Source organism: Mustelus asterias, chromosome 6 (genome assembly GCF_964213995.1).
Source record: "Mustelus asterias chromosome 6, sMusAst1.hap1.1, whole genome shotgun sequence".
NCBI classification, from domain to species: domain Eukaryota; kingdom Metazoa; phylum Chordata; class Chondrichthyes; order Carcharhiniformes; family Triakidae; genus Mustelus; species Mustelus asterias.
Genome location: NC_135806.1, coordinates 16,339,769 through 16,356,575, shown reverse-complemented (window position 1 = coordinate 16,356,575; position 16,807 = coordinate 16,339,769). Strand labels below are relative to the sequence as shown.

Here is a 16,807-nt window from a genome sequence, read left to right as displayed (position 1 = left end):
CCCATGGACAGTTCAGGTCAAACCATGTCAGATGAGGTCAAAGGTCACTCCGAGCGTGGGGAAAGGCTGCCGCACAAGTGGCGCAGGGGATAACTGGACACCTCAACAATGCAACGCCTAACTGAATAGAGCGGGGAAGTTTTTTTTCAACCTAATTAAAATTGATGCAAGGTACATTCTGAAAATATCTGAGGCACGGTCTTGCCACCCATTCATGCCACGCTCCCGCTGCAGCTAGGATGGACATTTTGGTCCCCAGCCAAATCTCCGTTCACTGCAGCTGGATGGGAAAATCCTGCTGGCATGAATGGTCAGTAAATTCCGGCCCTGACTTTTGGACAGCCAGATTTGAGACACTATACTTGGCATCTTTTGACAGAAACAAAACTAAAAAAACATATAAATGTATGTACTTTCCACAACTTAGTAAATGAATATCCATTAAACACTAGGTATAGTCAGGGACCCTTACCATCTTTCGATAGAACTGTCATACCAACTCCAGGATCAGCAAGTTTTATGAATGGAGGGTTTCGATTCTTCCTGTCCTCCTCTCTGATCATCAGGACATTCTTGGCACAGACATTTCCATGGACAAGGTTTCGGTCTTCCTACATGAGAAAAAAGAATTGGAATTCCCACAAAAACCAAACAATAAGTGGTCTCCTTCGTGCTTTATTAATAAGATAAATGAGAAAGGGTCCAGGGATGAATGACTCTTGAATAGACTGGCAAAGCTGTGACTGTTCTCCTTGGAGAACTAAAAATTGGGTCAAGGTTTAATAGAGACGGTCTCAATCATGGGGTGTCTGACAGGAGTGGATTGGAAACTGTTCCCATTGATGGAAGGATCAAAAACCAAAGGACAATGATTGGCAAAAAAAACCTAGAGGAACACAAGAGATAGGAGCAGTTAGAGACCATACCGCCCATTTACAATCATGGCTGACCTTGATTTGCACCTCCACTTTCCCACTTGTTCTCCATATCCTTTGATTCCCTGAGAGACTGTGGGTGGGATTTTACGGTTTCAGGATGAACAAGGCCATAAAATCCCACCCAAGGTCAACGAACCTCCCCATTGTCCACCCCTCGCCCACTCCGATTCCCATGGCGGGCGGGACTATCTAGCCCAGTCTTAAATATAGTCAACAATGGAGATGTTGCAGATCCAACTCTTTGGGGTAGCAAATTCCGAAGGTTCACAACCTTTTGAGTGAAGAAATTGCTCCTCATCTCAGTCCCAAATGATTGCACAACCCCCGCCCCCAATCTGAGACTGTGCCAATCATGTCTTTCTCGTTGAGTTTTATTTTTAAATGGAATGTATTGCTGTTGATCATTTTTCAATTCATTCTTTAAGTGCTTCCCATTATTTAATTACTGCTGTACCATTTAATCTATATACCCAATCCCTTCACACCTGGCTTTGTTTGAGGCTAAGGTTCTTATTTGTGATTGGAATATGTCACTTTCAAAGTTAACAATGGTAATATGATCACTATTGTGAGATTACCGATCAACCCTCTCTCATTCCACAATACTAATCTAAAAAAAAGCTTTATCGCCATTCGGTTCCATAATATATTGCTCCAGGAAACTATCGCAAAAACATCCTATAAATTTATCTTCCACATGATCCTTGCCAATTGGATTGATCCAGTCCACGTGAAGATTAAAGTCCCCCACAATTATTGCAATTGCCTTTGATCCATGCTCCAGTAATTTCTTGCTTATTGCTCTTTCAAACAGTTTAACTAATGTTAGGGAATTGATAAACTATTCCCACCAGCATTTTCTGGCTCTTGCCAATCTTAATCTCTACCCATACTAATTAAATTTTCTGAGTCAAGATCCTTTCTCAGTAATGCCCTTTATTATCAAGGCTACCTCCTTCTCCTTTTCCATTCTGTCTGCCTTTTTTTAAAATAACCAAAAGTGACAGGAAATAACCTGTTTTTTAAATAACCAAAAATGCAGGGCTATAGTGAAAAGGCAGGGCAGTGGTACTAGCTGAATTGCTCTGCCAGTGACCCAGCATGAATTCGACAGTCTGAATGGCCTCCTTCCGTGTTGTAACCACTCATGATGCTAATTAAATGAAAATGAAACTTCACCACAGTCCCAGAGAACCAGAGACTGCTCTCCCACTTGAGAGAGAACTGACTGGTGGCATTTTAAGCTGAGGGTTCACCACACCTCAGACGAGGGGCAAGGTTGAGAAGGCGGGTCCTTCATGAATAACCTCAGCCCGTATGGGAATTGAACCTGCGCTGTTGGCGTCGCTCTGCATCACAAGCCAGCCATGAGCTAAATCCAAACCACAAAAGATGGTGGAATGTAATTTCGAAATAATAAAATCTGGAACTGAAAGCCAGCCTCAGTAATGGTGACCATAAAGCTATCACTGATTGTTGTGTTAAAAAAAAACATCTGGTTCACTAATGTCCTTCAGTGAAGGAAATCAGCCATCCTTACCTGGTCTGGCCTACATGTGACTCCAGATCCACAGCAACGTGGTTGACTCTTAACTATACACTGAAATGGCCCAGCAAACTATTCAGTCCTAGATAATTCGGGATGGGCAATAAGTGCTGACCTTGCCAGTGACGCCCGTATCCCTTGAATGAGTAAATTTTTTAAAAACAAGGACATAGAGAAATGTGAAGAAAGATGAACTCGCCTGCAGTGGTCAAAAATATAAAAGTAATTAAAATATGTTTCTAAAGTGGAGTCACTAAAGTATAGATTTGAAAAATAAATTGCTCATTTGTAAAAGAAAATCTAAGCAAATGTTGATGGGGGGTAGACACCTTGCCATGACAAACTAGAAGCAAGAATTCAAACACTGGGGCCAGGAAAATGAATGGAGTAAGAGGAGATATGGCGGAGACCATGGTATTGTTCTCGGGATCCAGGTTCGAATCCCACCAAGGCAACTGATGGAATTTAGTTTGACAAAAACCTGGAATTAAAAGCCTAATAATGACCATGAAACCATTATCAATTGTCATAAAACCCCAATCTGATTCACGAGGCCTGCACGGTGGCACAGTGGTTAGCAGTGCAGACTCACAGCGCTAGGGAGTCGGGCTCGATTCCCAGGCTGTCTGTGCGGAGTCTGCATGTTCTCTCTGTGCCTGCGTGAGGTTCCTCTGGGTGCTCCGGTTCCTCCCGCAGTCCAAAAGACGTGCTGGTTAAGTGCATTGGCCATGCTAAATTCTCCCTCAGTGTACCCGAACAGACGCCGGAGTGTGGCGACTAGGGGATTTTCACAGTAACTTCATTGCAGTGTTAATGTAAGCCTACTTGTGACACTAATAAATAAACTTAAAAACTTAATGTCCTTTAGAGAAGGAAATCTGCCGTCCTTACCTGGTCTGGCCTACACGTGACTCCAGAGCCACAGCAACGTGGTTGACTCTGGAACGGTGTGACAAGCTACTCAGTTCAAGGGCAATTAGGGTTGGGCAACAAATGCTGGCCTTGCATCCCACAATAGAATAAAGAAAGAAAAATTGGAAGGTGGCCCCCTTCCATGTAACTGCACCCTTAACCCCTCCACAACTGAGATGCAGGCTATGCGCCTCACATTAACAGAATTGGCAGGCTCAGTTAACTTTTCTAGCCAGATCAAAGGAACATCTACTTCACATACTATTACTAATGTGTGATTCAGAAACTTCACTTACTAAGAAATGTATTGCCCAAGCCAATTGTTTGGCCACCTCCAGCTTCCACAGGATGTTCACATTGTTTTTGTTCCTCTTCAGATACGTGTCCAGTGATCCAAACTTCACATATTCCTGAACCATAATATCTGATCCCAAAAGAAAGGAGGAAAAAGAGAGAAAATATGCAATGTCAAAGTGCAACTGGCTTAAAGATCAAAGAGAGATGCCTATTTAACACTCATGACAAAAAGAAACATTGTGCAATTAGTTCCAGGGCAAAACAGAACTGACAGAGGATGTTGGGCCAAATACTTTTTCCCCTCCACCAATGCCCCTCCCCACCCTTTACTCCTCCATCACCCTCAACCCCTCATCCCCTTCCCACGGCACTTCCCTTGCAATCGCAGAAGGTGCAACATACGCCCCTTTACCTCCTCCCTCCTCACCATTCAAGACCCCAAACATAACTTCTAGGTTAAGCAGCGTTTCCCCTGCACCTCCTTCAGTTTGGTCTACTCTCATCACTGCTCCCAATGCGGACTCCTCTACATTGGGGGAGACTAAACGCAGACTGGGTGACCAGGCTTTGCAGAACACCTTCGCTCAGCCTGCAAGCAGGACCCAGAACTTCCTGTCACTTGCCATTTCAACTATTGCTGTAAATGGCCAGAAAAACTCTGCCCATAGTGTGCTGGTGGTGGAGGGAGCGAGTGTTTAGGTTGGTGTAGGGGGTGTCAATCAAACAGCCTTTATTCTGGATGATGTTGAGCTTAAATTGGGATGGAATGGACAGAAAAATATTCTCTCTGCACTTCATTCCTAGAATGTTCTCGCTTAAGAAACTAGTCACATTTTCCTAATTTAGTTTCCTCAGATGTAAATATTCCATATCTGGTTGCTTTTTTGATGGGTAATTTAAGCGGTGTTTTCAAGAGTTAGCGCTGACTTGGCTTCACTGAACAAAATCAAGGGCATAATTTCATGGTTCCCTGGTGGTGGGTTTGTAGTCAAGTGCGCCATAAAACTCCTTGCATAGCCTTCCTGCTGCCTTCCCAGCCATCCTGCCCTGTCCACCACTTTGCGTGGGGCGCAGGCAAGGCTGAGGGAGATACACTTAAGTGCTGCCTCCCACCTCAGCCTCAATTTTCAGGCTGAGTGGAGGAATTCCAAGGCAGGAGGGGGAGCCCAAGAGGTCACCCTGCTCTGGACTTAGGTGTGAAGGGTGTGGGGGTCACCACATCAGGACATGGAATCTGGGAAGTGCTTGTGTCACAGCACTAACCACTGCTGCCACTGACATTCCCAGGAGAGCTGTCAGCCACACAGTTTAGAAAACGGCTCCCCAAGATGGGATTTCTGCCCAACTGAGGGGCAAAAGTCCCATCTTCAGCCAATTAATGCCCCCTCGGCACATCAAAGAACAAAGAATGGTACAGCACAGGAACAGGCCCTTTGGCCCTCCAAGCCTGCGCCGATCATGATGCCTGCCTAAACTAAAACCATATGCAATTATGAATCCGTATCCTTCCATTCCCATCCCATTCATGTATTCATCTCGATGCCACTTAAATGCCGCTATCGTACTTGCTCCCACCACCTCCCCAGGCAGCGCGTTCCAGACATTCACCACCCTCTGTGTAAAAAAACTTGCCTCGCACATCTCCTCTAAACTTTTCCCCACACACCTTAAACAATGTTCCCTTGGACTTGACGTTTCTACCCGAGGAAAGAGCATCTGACTATCCACTCTGTCCATGCCACTCATTATCTTGTAAACCTCTATCAGGTCGCCCCTCAACCTCCATCATTCCAGTGTTCAAACGGTTTTGGGGGTCGCTGCGATCACAGGGACACATTCCCTGCCAACTCTTTGAGTGGGTGAGGCAGGACACCCTGGCATCCAAACATCCTTTGTGTCTCTTTGCCTGTGGGCTTTCCCGTCACGCATTTGTAAACATTTTGGCGAGAAGGGAAATGGTTAACTGAAATTCCCAACATCCACCAGTTGCACCAACATGAAATGAAAGCTTCAGAAACTCTTTACTTACTCTCTTCACCACACACACAGACTCCGTAATTCAATACCAAGTGTTTATAGGACAGTTGGCTCATCATGCTGGCTGCCTCAAAAAAAGACTGAAAAAGAATACCAGAGACAATAAAATACTTTTGGTGCACGGACAATTACTGAGTTTGAAATCGAGGCAAATATTTCACCGCACTCCGTATATTAAAGACAGGCTAAAGATGCTGGCTGGATTTCTCCAACCTTGCCCGCAACTGGGATTTTCCAGTCCCACTGCAGCGGACGGAGATTTGGCTGAGCGTCAAATTCTCTGTTATCACTGACAACGGGGCATACAAGACTGGAGAATTCTGCCCGCTGTATCTGCTTTTCGAGGATTGCAATTTTCCGCAATGATGTTCTTTGGTTTAATAGTTGCTGTGCAGTTAAAGATAGTTAGCGTAGGCTATTTGTCATTTTACTGGGGTAATTATTACTTACTCAGCAATTATATGCCTCTCAATAGGGGCGGTGTCAGAGACACGAGGTCAGTGTCCTGAAACAGCCAGATGTTTCCTACACTTTGATCCCCATTGCTAATGATACTTTCGCTGGAGAGGGATAGTGGCCAAAATAAAGAAGGAAAGGCATTGCAATAATAGTCTAGATGAAACCATCAGCAATCGGGACCTGTAATGTTGTGGCAAAGCTCACTCTGATGGAATGGAATTCTTTAGGTTCAGCGAGCAAATGCCTTTTAAACCCACTTTATCCACTGCAAGTTGCATTGTCAATGGAGCAAGAACTATTAATTAGCACATTCAATCCAACATTGACTTTCGACACAGTGATCTATCGAGATTACGTCGAGGGTTAAAAGGGGATGAGTGGGAGCAGAGGGAATGAAATCACCTTGCAGCTGATCGCTTATCATTTCACAGCAAGCTTACTGGGGTTGGCATGAAGAAAGATATACGCTACACTCTGAGGCGAAAGGTGATCCTTTGATTAAGTGTCAAACGGAGGTCAAGGAGCAGAAAAGGTTTTGTGAAATCACTGGGCCCGATTTTACCATCAAGTTGCACCCGTTTTCGGGCACGAAAACGTGATATAGTCGGGCGTGGGCGAGTAGCGCGATCCGCACCCGCCTCCGCACCGGTTCCCCCTTTACCAAGGCCTGGAAATGGCCGCAATCTGGACCACCTCTGAAATGGGCGTGACGGCCATTTAAATGCATTTGCATGCATTTAAATTAACTGCACGCTCATCTTTCCCCCATCACCCGTCCAGAATCAGCACAAAACAAACAAGCTCCATAGAAATCCGTTTCGGGCGCTCCAGTTAGTGAGCAGGTAAGTGCCGAGCATCTGACAGCTCTCTGCTTGAGATCAGTTTGGCGGGGGGTGGGGGGGGGGGGGGGGGGGGGGGGGGGGGGGAGGGGTGGGGGTCCGCTGCCACTCTGCTTGAGATCAGTGGGGGGCGGGAGGGGGGTCCGCTCCTCCCCTGCCTGAGATTGGTGGGGGTGGGAAGGGACCCGCAATTGGTCTGGGTGGCGGGGAGTGGGGGGATAAGGGGGTCAGTCATGTTGTGGGGGTGGGGGCAATGTCTGTTGGGGACAGAGGGAGGCATTATCCAGCCCAGGAGGGATGTGACAGGGGAGCAGCATTCTATCTTTTATTTCTGCGCATGCGCAGTTGGAGGCGTCGATCGGAGTTGCAGGGTTTCAGGCGCGTTAAGCCCCGCCCACAGACCTGTGCAGCGCGATTCGGAATCGCTGATATTTTTGCAGGCAGAGTGCGTATGGGGGCGCTGGAGAACGGATCCAGAAGTCGGGTCTGAAACACTCCCAGTTTCAAGTCCGCCCAGCACTTAGAATCACAATAGGGTAAAATGGGGCACACTGTGTCTGTCTTTTTCTGCTGAGGGTGGAATTTAAGAGAAAAGGGGTTCCTGTCCAAGTATCCAAGACGTTAGCTGAGAAATAAATCTGATGTTTCATTTAAGAATGTAACATCAGAAATAAAGTTTAAAGTTTTAAAGTTTAGTGTCACAAATAGGCTTACATCAACACAGAAACAAAATTACTGTGAAAATCCCTTCGTCGCAACACTCTGGCACCTGTTCGGGTATATTATAGGAGAATTTAGCACGGCCAATGCACCTGACCAGCATGCCTTTCAGACTGTGGGAGGAAACCAAAGCACCCAGAGGAAACCCACGCGGATACGGGGAGAACATGCAAACTCCGCACAGTCACTCAAGGCGGGAATTGAACCTGGGTCCCGGGCACTATGAAGCAGCAGTGCTAACAACTATGCTACTGTGCCACCAAGCTGGGATAGGCCATTCAGCCCTTCGAGCCTGCTCCGCCATTCATCACGAGCATGGCGGGTCGTCCAACTCAATAGCCTAATCCTGCTTTCTCCCCATAACCTTTAATCCGTGCTCCGTCATTCAATGAGACCATAGCTAAGCTACATCAACACCATTTTCCTGCACTATATCTGTATCCCTTTGTATTTTTAGAAAAAGAACAATCTCAGCCTTGAACATACTCAACAACTGAGCACCAACAGCCCTCTCGGGCAAAGAATTCCAAAGATTGCCATTAGATTGTGGCTACTCTGCACCTCAACTCTACTTACTCACCTTTTCCCCGTATCATTTGATATCCTTATCCAACAAAATAATGATCTGTCTCAACTGATGGAGGTTGTGGGTTTCAGAGGGACTGCTGAAGAAGCCTTAGTGAGCTGCTGCAGGATATCCTACAAATAACGCACACTGTGACCTGATTCACCCTGGTGACGTCTGATCCTCTCCCCAGACACAGAGTTGCCACTTAGTAAAAAGGAGTTAAATCGATTCAATGTTAAGTGATTTTGCCGAGTCTTGTTTCACATTGCCTGCTTGCACAGAATGAATATCATATCCAGTTATCATTGAGGCGGCACGGCAGCACAGTGGTTAGCACTGCTGCCTCACAGCGCCAGGGACCCGAGTTCGATTCCCGGTTTGGGTCATTGTCCGTGCGGAGTCTGCACGTTCTCCCCCGTGTCTGCACGGGTTTCCTCCGGGTGCTCCAGTTTCCTCCCACAGTCCGAAAGACATGCTGGTTAGGTGCATTGGCCATGCTAAATTCTCCCTCAGTGTACCCGAACAGGCGCCGGAGTGTGGTGACTAGGGAGATTTTCACAGTAACTTCATTGCAGTGTTAATGTAAGTCTACTTGTGACTAATAAATAAACTTTACTTTATCATTGAGCTGGTTACCTGTAAATGTGCCCTGTAGCTCAAGAGATCACAATTTAGTTTTTTAAAAAATACTCTGATTAGATTTTGCATTATTTTTCTCCAAGTAAAATATATTTGGATTTGACCTCACTTTTCATGACTCAGGTATTGGAAAGTGGGGAGTAAGAGTTGGTGCATCAGGGAATTAGCATGCCACTGAATCAGGTTTTGAGAATGAAAGGTTGGAGAAGGGGTAGAATCAGTTTGCTGCTCCATTTAACTTCTGGATCCACAAAAAGTTCCAAATTCCAAACCAGCTCAATCCTGTCTATAATAGGGAACACAACTGATTGATTGCCAAGTCACATCAGAAAATACTTGGGCCAAGTTTGGCACAATTGTTTCTGAGTCATTTGGTCTCTACATTCAGCACCATGTCACTTCTTAACTGGCTGTGTGGAGTTTGCCCATTCTCCCTGTGTCCCAGTTTCCTCCCACAGTCCTAAAATGTGTGGGTGAGGTTGATTGGCCATACAAAATTGTTCCTTCGTGTCAGGGGGATTAGCAAGGTCACAGGGATAGGGCCTGGGTGAGATTGTGCTTGGTGCAGGCTCAATGGGCCGAATGGCCTTCTTCTGTACTGTGGGGATTCTATGATTTCTTGCATTGGTACAATGAGCCTTATTGGAGTCATTCATATAGTATCCTGAAATCTATCGCTATCCGTTTTCAATCTATTGATGCAATGTTGAATTGATGTACCTCCGTATAATAAAAATAAACTTGCAAACTATTTCTTGCATTTTCTGGAAAAAATGGTAAAAGTTTGAAATCCCTTCATAGAGATACAAACCTCTGAGTAATTTCTGTGTGCCTTTTCTAGGACTTTTAGGAGAACTTCTGTCTTGTGTATTTTGCCGTAGTCTCCCAGTTCTTTCCTTACTCCTTTGAAGATTTTGGTGAACGTTCCTTGCCCCAGACTTTCACCCTGTGAACAAAACAGCACAAATAATTTTTTTAGGGATTTGCATTACTCGTCATCTTGGCAGGACAAAAACACTGGTGCATACACATGTGCTGGAATTTTACCACCTCGCCTGCCCCGGAATTGGGGCAGACGTGGCTCGCAGAACGGAATTTTCCGTTGGCTTCGGGCGGGAATTTACGAGCTCGCCTGAACGAGGTCGTAAAATACAGGCCATGGAGTTCTAGCCCACAACTAAACTAGTTTATTCTGGTTTTGGTTCATATACAAACATACATAAATGACCACAAGAGGATGCTATTACATTCTTAACGGAAAAGTTCAAATTTCATAAAACGTATATACATTTCTTGTTTTTAATTTATTTACAACTCCAACTTAACCACCCGTTTCCTATCATTCTAAGAGGATGCCGCCTTTTTTAATCCAAAACTTGGGAAGCATCTTGAGCACCCTTGGCCTGAGTCTGCGGAGACGTTTTCTCCAACATGATCTTGAAATGAATTTTCCATTTTATCAGACAGGTCTGTCCAACTCTGACTCAGATCTGAACTGGTTTCAAGGCATATCTTGTGTTGGAGTAACTATTGGTACTCTCCTCATATCACAACTTTCCAATTCATCAGCCTCATTTGATTCTACCCAACTCCGTTCTTCTACATGAACTTCTAAAGATCAAGCATGACCTATTTGTACAAACCTAACCATTCCAGTACCAAGCATCTTCACCCAATATGTGCAAGGATCACATATTTCCAAGACTCTTCCAGATATCCACTTGAACTACATTTGATGATGTTCTTTTACCTTAACCTTCTGATTCTTTCTCTCACTCACTCTTATCATCACTCCCTTTCTGCCTGGATTGTTGTTCTTCTGACTCTGCTATATGTGGCTTCAGCACTCAAAGCCTCACTCTTCTAAGAAACAATTAGAATCATAGAATCCCTACAGTGCAAAAGGAGACCATTTGATCCACTAAGCCTGCACCGACAACAATCTCACCCGGGCCCTATCCCTGTAACTGCACATATTTACCAAGCTAATCCCACTGACACTAGGCGTCAATTTAGCATGGCCAATCAACCAGCCTACCCCGCACATCTTTGTCTGTGGGAGGAAACCAGAACACCCAGAGGAAACACACGCAGACACGGGTAGAACATGCAAACTCCATGCAGTCACCCAAGACTGGAATCGAACCCAGGTCCCTGGCACTGTGAGGCAGCAGTACTAGCCACTGTGCCACCATGCCGCCTTTCAGTTTGTGATCTTTCAGTAGTACTGTGAAGTGTATTATGATAAATAAACAAAATCTTCACCAATTTGTGATTCAATTGCAGCTGATATTTTATTTCTAGTTTGTATCAGGTGCTTGGTTGATAATTGCATGCTTAACTATATGTGCTATGTGTGCTACAGCTCCAGGTAAAGCAGGATGATACAGTAGAATTCTAGTACATTTTACCCTATTCAATGTTGTTAGGCTACCAGACCAGAAACCCCAAGGTATATCGTGGAGCCAGACTAAACCCCAAGAATTTGCCATTTTGGCATTAATGTAAGGATAAGATATCTCACTCTAGGTGTAATTCTACTGACACACTGGGAAGGTTTTATCAAAACATAATTGATTTAACAACACAGTTTAACAAATAAATTAGCTTAGCCTTTAACAATTGAACAATACATAAACATGACAAGATACAAGTCTTAACCACTAACCAACTCAAGTAATATTCTTCCTATAGACTTAAACTCCCCCCTTTAAAATTAGTTAGCAAAACACAGACATACTTGTTTGCATTAGGTTAACAGTCCTAGAGCTTTCAGAACACCTCTAGAGAGAGACACTGCTTCCTTCTGGCAGCTCAGGCAGCAACTGCTTGTGTTTTAAAATGAAACTGAGAAAAGTATTTCTTTTCAGCAAGCTTAGCTGTCCTTGTTAATAAACCTCATCAAAACTCTACTCTGCAACCTCAGGGGAACTCAAGTAAACACAAATGCATTGGCTCTGCTTAAATAAGCACTCCATCTCTAAAATGAATACTTATCTTATACTACCAGTTACTAAGGTAAAGGCTTTCCTAGACAAATCGGCACCTTGAAAAACATATCTGAATTCTAAACATACCCCTTACAAGAAACATGATACAAACATATATTTTAAAGGCACAGTATCATCACATTCTCGTGAAACTTGGAAACTCTTCTGAGTAAAACTAGGGCCCGTTGTCAGATACAATTTCCTCTGGGAACCCATAAGCTGCAAATATCCTCCACAAAATATCTGGTGGTGAATTTTCCCATTCTATCCACCACAGGAATTGTAGTGGGCGAGGGGTGGACCATGGAAAGATCCATTGACCTCCGGTGGGATCTTCCGGTTTCAGGGAGAGTGTGGCTGGAAAATCCCACCCCTAGAGTTAAATTAGTTGTGACTCAATTGATTAGAAACCTTTCAACCACTTTGAACGGTAATCTATCACAACGAATAGGTGCTGCCTTTCAAATTCTGCAAAATCTATGTGCAACCTCTTGCTGGCCATTTCCAAGATTGCATAGGTACCAATGGTGGTTTCTTTTCTACTGCTTGACATGCTCTACTCTGTTTCATTGTGTCTTCAATGCTCTTATCAAACCCTGGCCACCAAAGATAGCTCCTCACAAGATTCATTGCAAGCTAATCCTTAAGTTTTCACAATGAAGGTCACACAGCAACTGCGATCAATACCGTCCAGGAATTATCACTCTGGCTCCACACATAACACAACCTTCAGGAGACATGCTGAACTCTTTTATTATCCTCACCATCTGTCTGTAAGCAGAGGTTTTCTTTTTTGAAGTAGACCGTGGTGTATTTCCCAGACTCTCTGTAAAGTCAAATTTAAGGTGACTCACAGCAAACTCTCTTTAGAGCTGAATTGTAAGTAGTGTTTATTCATACATTCAAACCAGGGGGGTGTCAGCACAAATACATATGGGCAAAATAAAATAAAACAAAGATATGATTATTAATTCATGTGAATTTCAGAGTCCTGGGGAGGGATTTTCCGTGCGGGATCACTATGGGAATGCAGCAGACCAGTCAAAAGACTTCTCGGCAGACTGGATGATCGCAGTGGTGGGTTGGGTCAGAAAATCCCACCCCACGTCAGAGTCCAGTGAGGGTCCCTTCACAATAGGACTTAAAGTTCAGGCAGGTTCAGCAAGCAGCAGTTGCTAAATTCCTTCAAATATTGTTGATGGTGCAGCAAGGTGACATTGGTTTCCAGAGACTTGGTCTGCCTAACAGGCAATGTTAGGAATCTTCCAGAGAACCAGGCTTCGAGGGTGTTTAGACTTGAGGCAGGTTTTGTCATCCACCTGCGGTCCGGCTTTTGTGTTGACAGGATGGATGTTTAATCGCAGACTGCCCTGGCAGTCCCTGGGGGTCCTGGAATCTAATATTAAAACCATTCAAAGCCAAGGCTAGGTCAGATGGGGTGTCCCAATGATGAGCGAGTTTCGGGGTTTCTATGCCTCTGTTCAAAACCCATTGTTCACCTTAGGAATAGATGGTGGCTATTAGCAACTCCACAGTTTTGATGGCTCTCTCTTTGTTATAAATCCAAGTTGGGGAAGGAGGCCATCAGCTGCTTCTTCTTTTATGGATTGTAATGGGTCCACACAGAATAGGTGCGAGGTTGCACAAGGATGAGGTTGAGTTTTGTCAAGCAATTAATGTTAGAAGTTTCTTTCGTTGAAAGATCACGATTGCTGATGAAATGTCCAGATCATCATCCCCACCGGAAGCAGAGCTCAACATGGAAGATGTATTCTCCTTTTCGGATATGAGGAAATTGCCAGTCAGAGCAAATGACATTGGTAGAACAGTTCACAGGGATCCTGTATTGGCAACGCTAAATAATTATATCACAAATGGATGGCCAACACTGACGCTGGATTTAAAAATCAGGTTATTGTTTTACAAATTGGCTGACAGTTGATAAAGTATAATGTGTACAAGATGTAAAAGAGATCATAAACTATAAATCAAACTTTACTTTCTGCTTATTTCAAAATGGACTTTACTGGACCAAAAAAAAAGGCTGCTGTAGGTCACATGTTTTGCAGGTTGGCTACAGCTTCACTTAGTCCTTTGGTAGTATAGAGTTGAGTCGTGCTGAAATATAGAGACCTGTCAAAGTTTTTCATCTTGCACTCATCAGGACACTTCACAAGGGGAGGCGATGGCCGAATGGTATTATCACCAGATTGTTAATCCAGAAACTCAGCTAATGTTTTGGGGACCCGGGTTCGAATCCGGCCATGGCAGATGGTGGAATTTGAATTCAATAAAAAAAATATCTGGAATTAAGAAACCATGAAACCATTGTCGAGTGTCGGAAAAACCTATCTGGTTCACTAATGTCCATTAGGGAAGGAAATCTGCCGTCCTTACCTGGCCTACATGTGACTCCAGAGCCACAGCAATGTGGTTGATTCTCAACTACCCTCCAAGGACAACAAGGGATGGGCAATAAATGCTGGCCAGCCAGTGACGCCCATGTCCCATGAATGAATGAAAAACAAAGTTTAAAAAAAATACTGATAAGGGGAAAACAACAATTTATACTGTATGAAAAGAGAATGCTGACTGATTGGCAAGTGGACTTTAATTGGTAGAGCCTAAAGATGGACATTGTGTTTGAGTTTTGCAAACAGAGTGCGTGCCGTCGCCAAACTCCGTGCCGTTCCAAATGTTGGAGCCCTTTATTCCGCCTTTCATCATAGAACATAGAACATTACAGCGCAGAACAGGCCCTTCGGCCCACGATGTTGCACCGACCAGTTAAAAAAAATAAAAATAAAATAAAAAAAAATAAAAAAACTGTGACCCTCCAACCTAAACCAATTTCTTTTCGTCCATGAACCTATCTACGGATCTCTTAAACGCCCCCAAACTAGGCGCATTTACTACTGATGCTGGCAGGGCATTCCAATCCCTCACCACCCTCTGGGTAAAGAACCTACCCCTGACATCGGTTCTATAACTACCCCCCCTCAATTTAAAGCCATGCCCCCTCGTGCTGGATTTCTCCATCAGAGGAAAAAGGCTATCACTATCCACCCTATCTAAACCTCTAATCATCTTATATGTTTCAATAAGATCCCCTCTTAGCCGCCGCCTTTCCAGCGAAAACAATCCCAAATCCCTCAGCCTCTCCTCATAGGATCTCCCCTCCATACCAGGCAACATCCTGGTAAACCTCCTCTGCACCCTCTCCAAAGCCTCCACATCCTTCCTGTAATGTGGGGACCAGAACTGCACACAGTACTCCAAGTGCGGCCGCACCAGAGTTGTGTACAGTTGCAACATAACGCTACGACTCCTAAATTCAATCCCCCTACCAATAAACGCCAAGACACCATATGCCTTCTTAACAACCTTATCTACTTGATTCCCAACTTTCAGGGATCTATGCACACATACACCTAGATCCCTCTGCTCCTCCACACTATTCAAAGTCCTCCCGTTAGCCCTATACTCAACACATCTGTTATTCCTACCAAAGTGAATTACCTCACACTTCTCCGCATTAAACTCCATCCGCCACCTCTCGGCCCAACTTTGCAACCTGTCTAAGTCTTCCTGCAAACTACGACACCCTTCCTCACTGTCTACCACACCACCGACTTTGGTGTCATCAGCAAATTTGCTAATCCACCCAACTATACCCTCATCCAGATCATTAATAAATATTACAAACAGCAGTGGCCCCAAAACAGATCCCTGAGGTACACCACTTGTAACCGCACTCCATGATGAATATTTACTATCAACCACCACCCTCTGTTTCCTATCCGCTAGCCAATTCCTGATCCAATTTCCTAGATCACCCCCAATCCCATACATCTGCATTTTCTGCAGAAGCCTACCATGGTGAACCTTATCAAACGCCTTACTAAAATCCATATATACCACGTCCACTGCCTTGCCCCCATCCACCTCCTTGGTCACTTTCTCAAAAAACTCAATAAGGTTAGTAAGGCACGACCTACCTGCCACAAAACCATGCTGACTATCACCTATCAATTCATTACTCTCCAAATAACTATAAATCCTATCCCTTATAATTTTTTCCAACATCTTGCCGACAACAGAAGTGAGACTCACCGGTCTATAATTCCCGGGGAAGTCTCTGTTCCCCTTCTTAAACAATGGGACAACATTCGCTAACCTCCAATCTTCTGGTACTATACCAGAGGCCAACGATGACCTGAAGATCAGAGCCAGAGGCTCTGCAATCACTTCTCTTGCCTCCCAGAGAATCCTTGGATAAATCCCATCCGGACCAGGGGATTTATCTATTTTCAGACCCTCCAGAATATCCTGCACATCCTCCTTATCAACTGTAATACTGTCTATTCTACTCCCTTGCAACCCAGTGTCCTCCTCAGCTATATTCATGTCCCCTTGCGTGAACACCGAAGAGAAATATTGGTTCAATGCTTCACCAATCTCCTCCGGTTCCACACATAACTTCCCTCTGCCATCTATAACTGGCCCTAAACTTGCCCTAACCAACCTTCTGTTCTTGACATACCTATAGAACGCCTTAGGATTCTCTTTAACCCTATCCGCCAAAGTCTTCTCATGTCCCCTTTTAGCCCTTCTAAGCTCGCTCTTCAACTCCCTCTTAGCCAATCTAAAGCTTTCTAGTGCACTACCCGAGTGCTCACGTCTCATCCGAACATAAGCCTCCTTTTTCTTTTTAACCAACAAAGAAACTTTTTTGGTGCACCACGGTTCCCCAGCCCTACCAATTCCTCCTTGCCTGACAGGGACATACCTATCACAGACTCGCAGTAGCTGCTCCTTGAAAAAACTCCACATGTCGGACGTTCCCAGTCCCTGTAATCTCC

General features: G+C 44.6%; 1 protein-coding gene across 1 annotated transcript in view; it reads right to left on the bottom strand.

Annotated features, from left to right (window-relative positions):
* The window catches only part of LOC144494773 (tyrosine-protein kinase JAK2-like), a 58,387-nt gene that overhangs the window by 23,699 nt on the left and 17,881 nt on the right, over positions 1-16,807 (bottom strand). Inside the window, exons 5-8 of the mRNA XM_078214089.1 lie at positions 9,767-9,901; positions 5,723-5,810; positions 3,693-3,820; positions 473-611 (exon numbers count right to left, since the gene is read on the bottom strand). Coding sequence (XP_078070215.1) covers positions 473-611; positions 3,693-3,820; positions 5,723-5,810; positions 9,767-9,901 — 490 coding nt within the window. The remainder of the gene's footprint in view (positions 1-472; positions 612-3,692; positions 3,821-5,722; positions 5,811-9,766; positions 9,902-16,807) is intronic.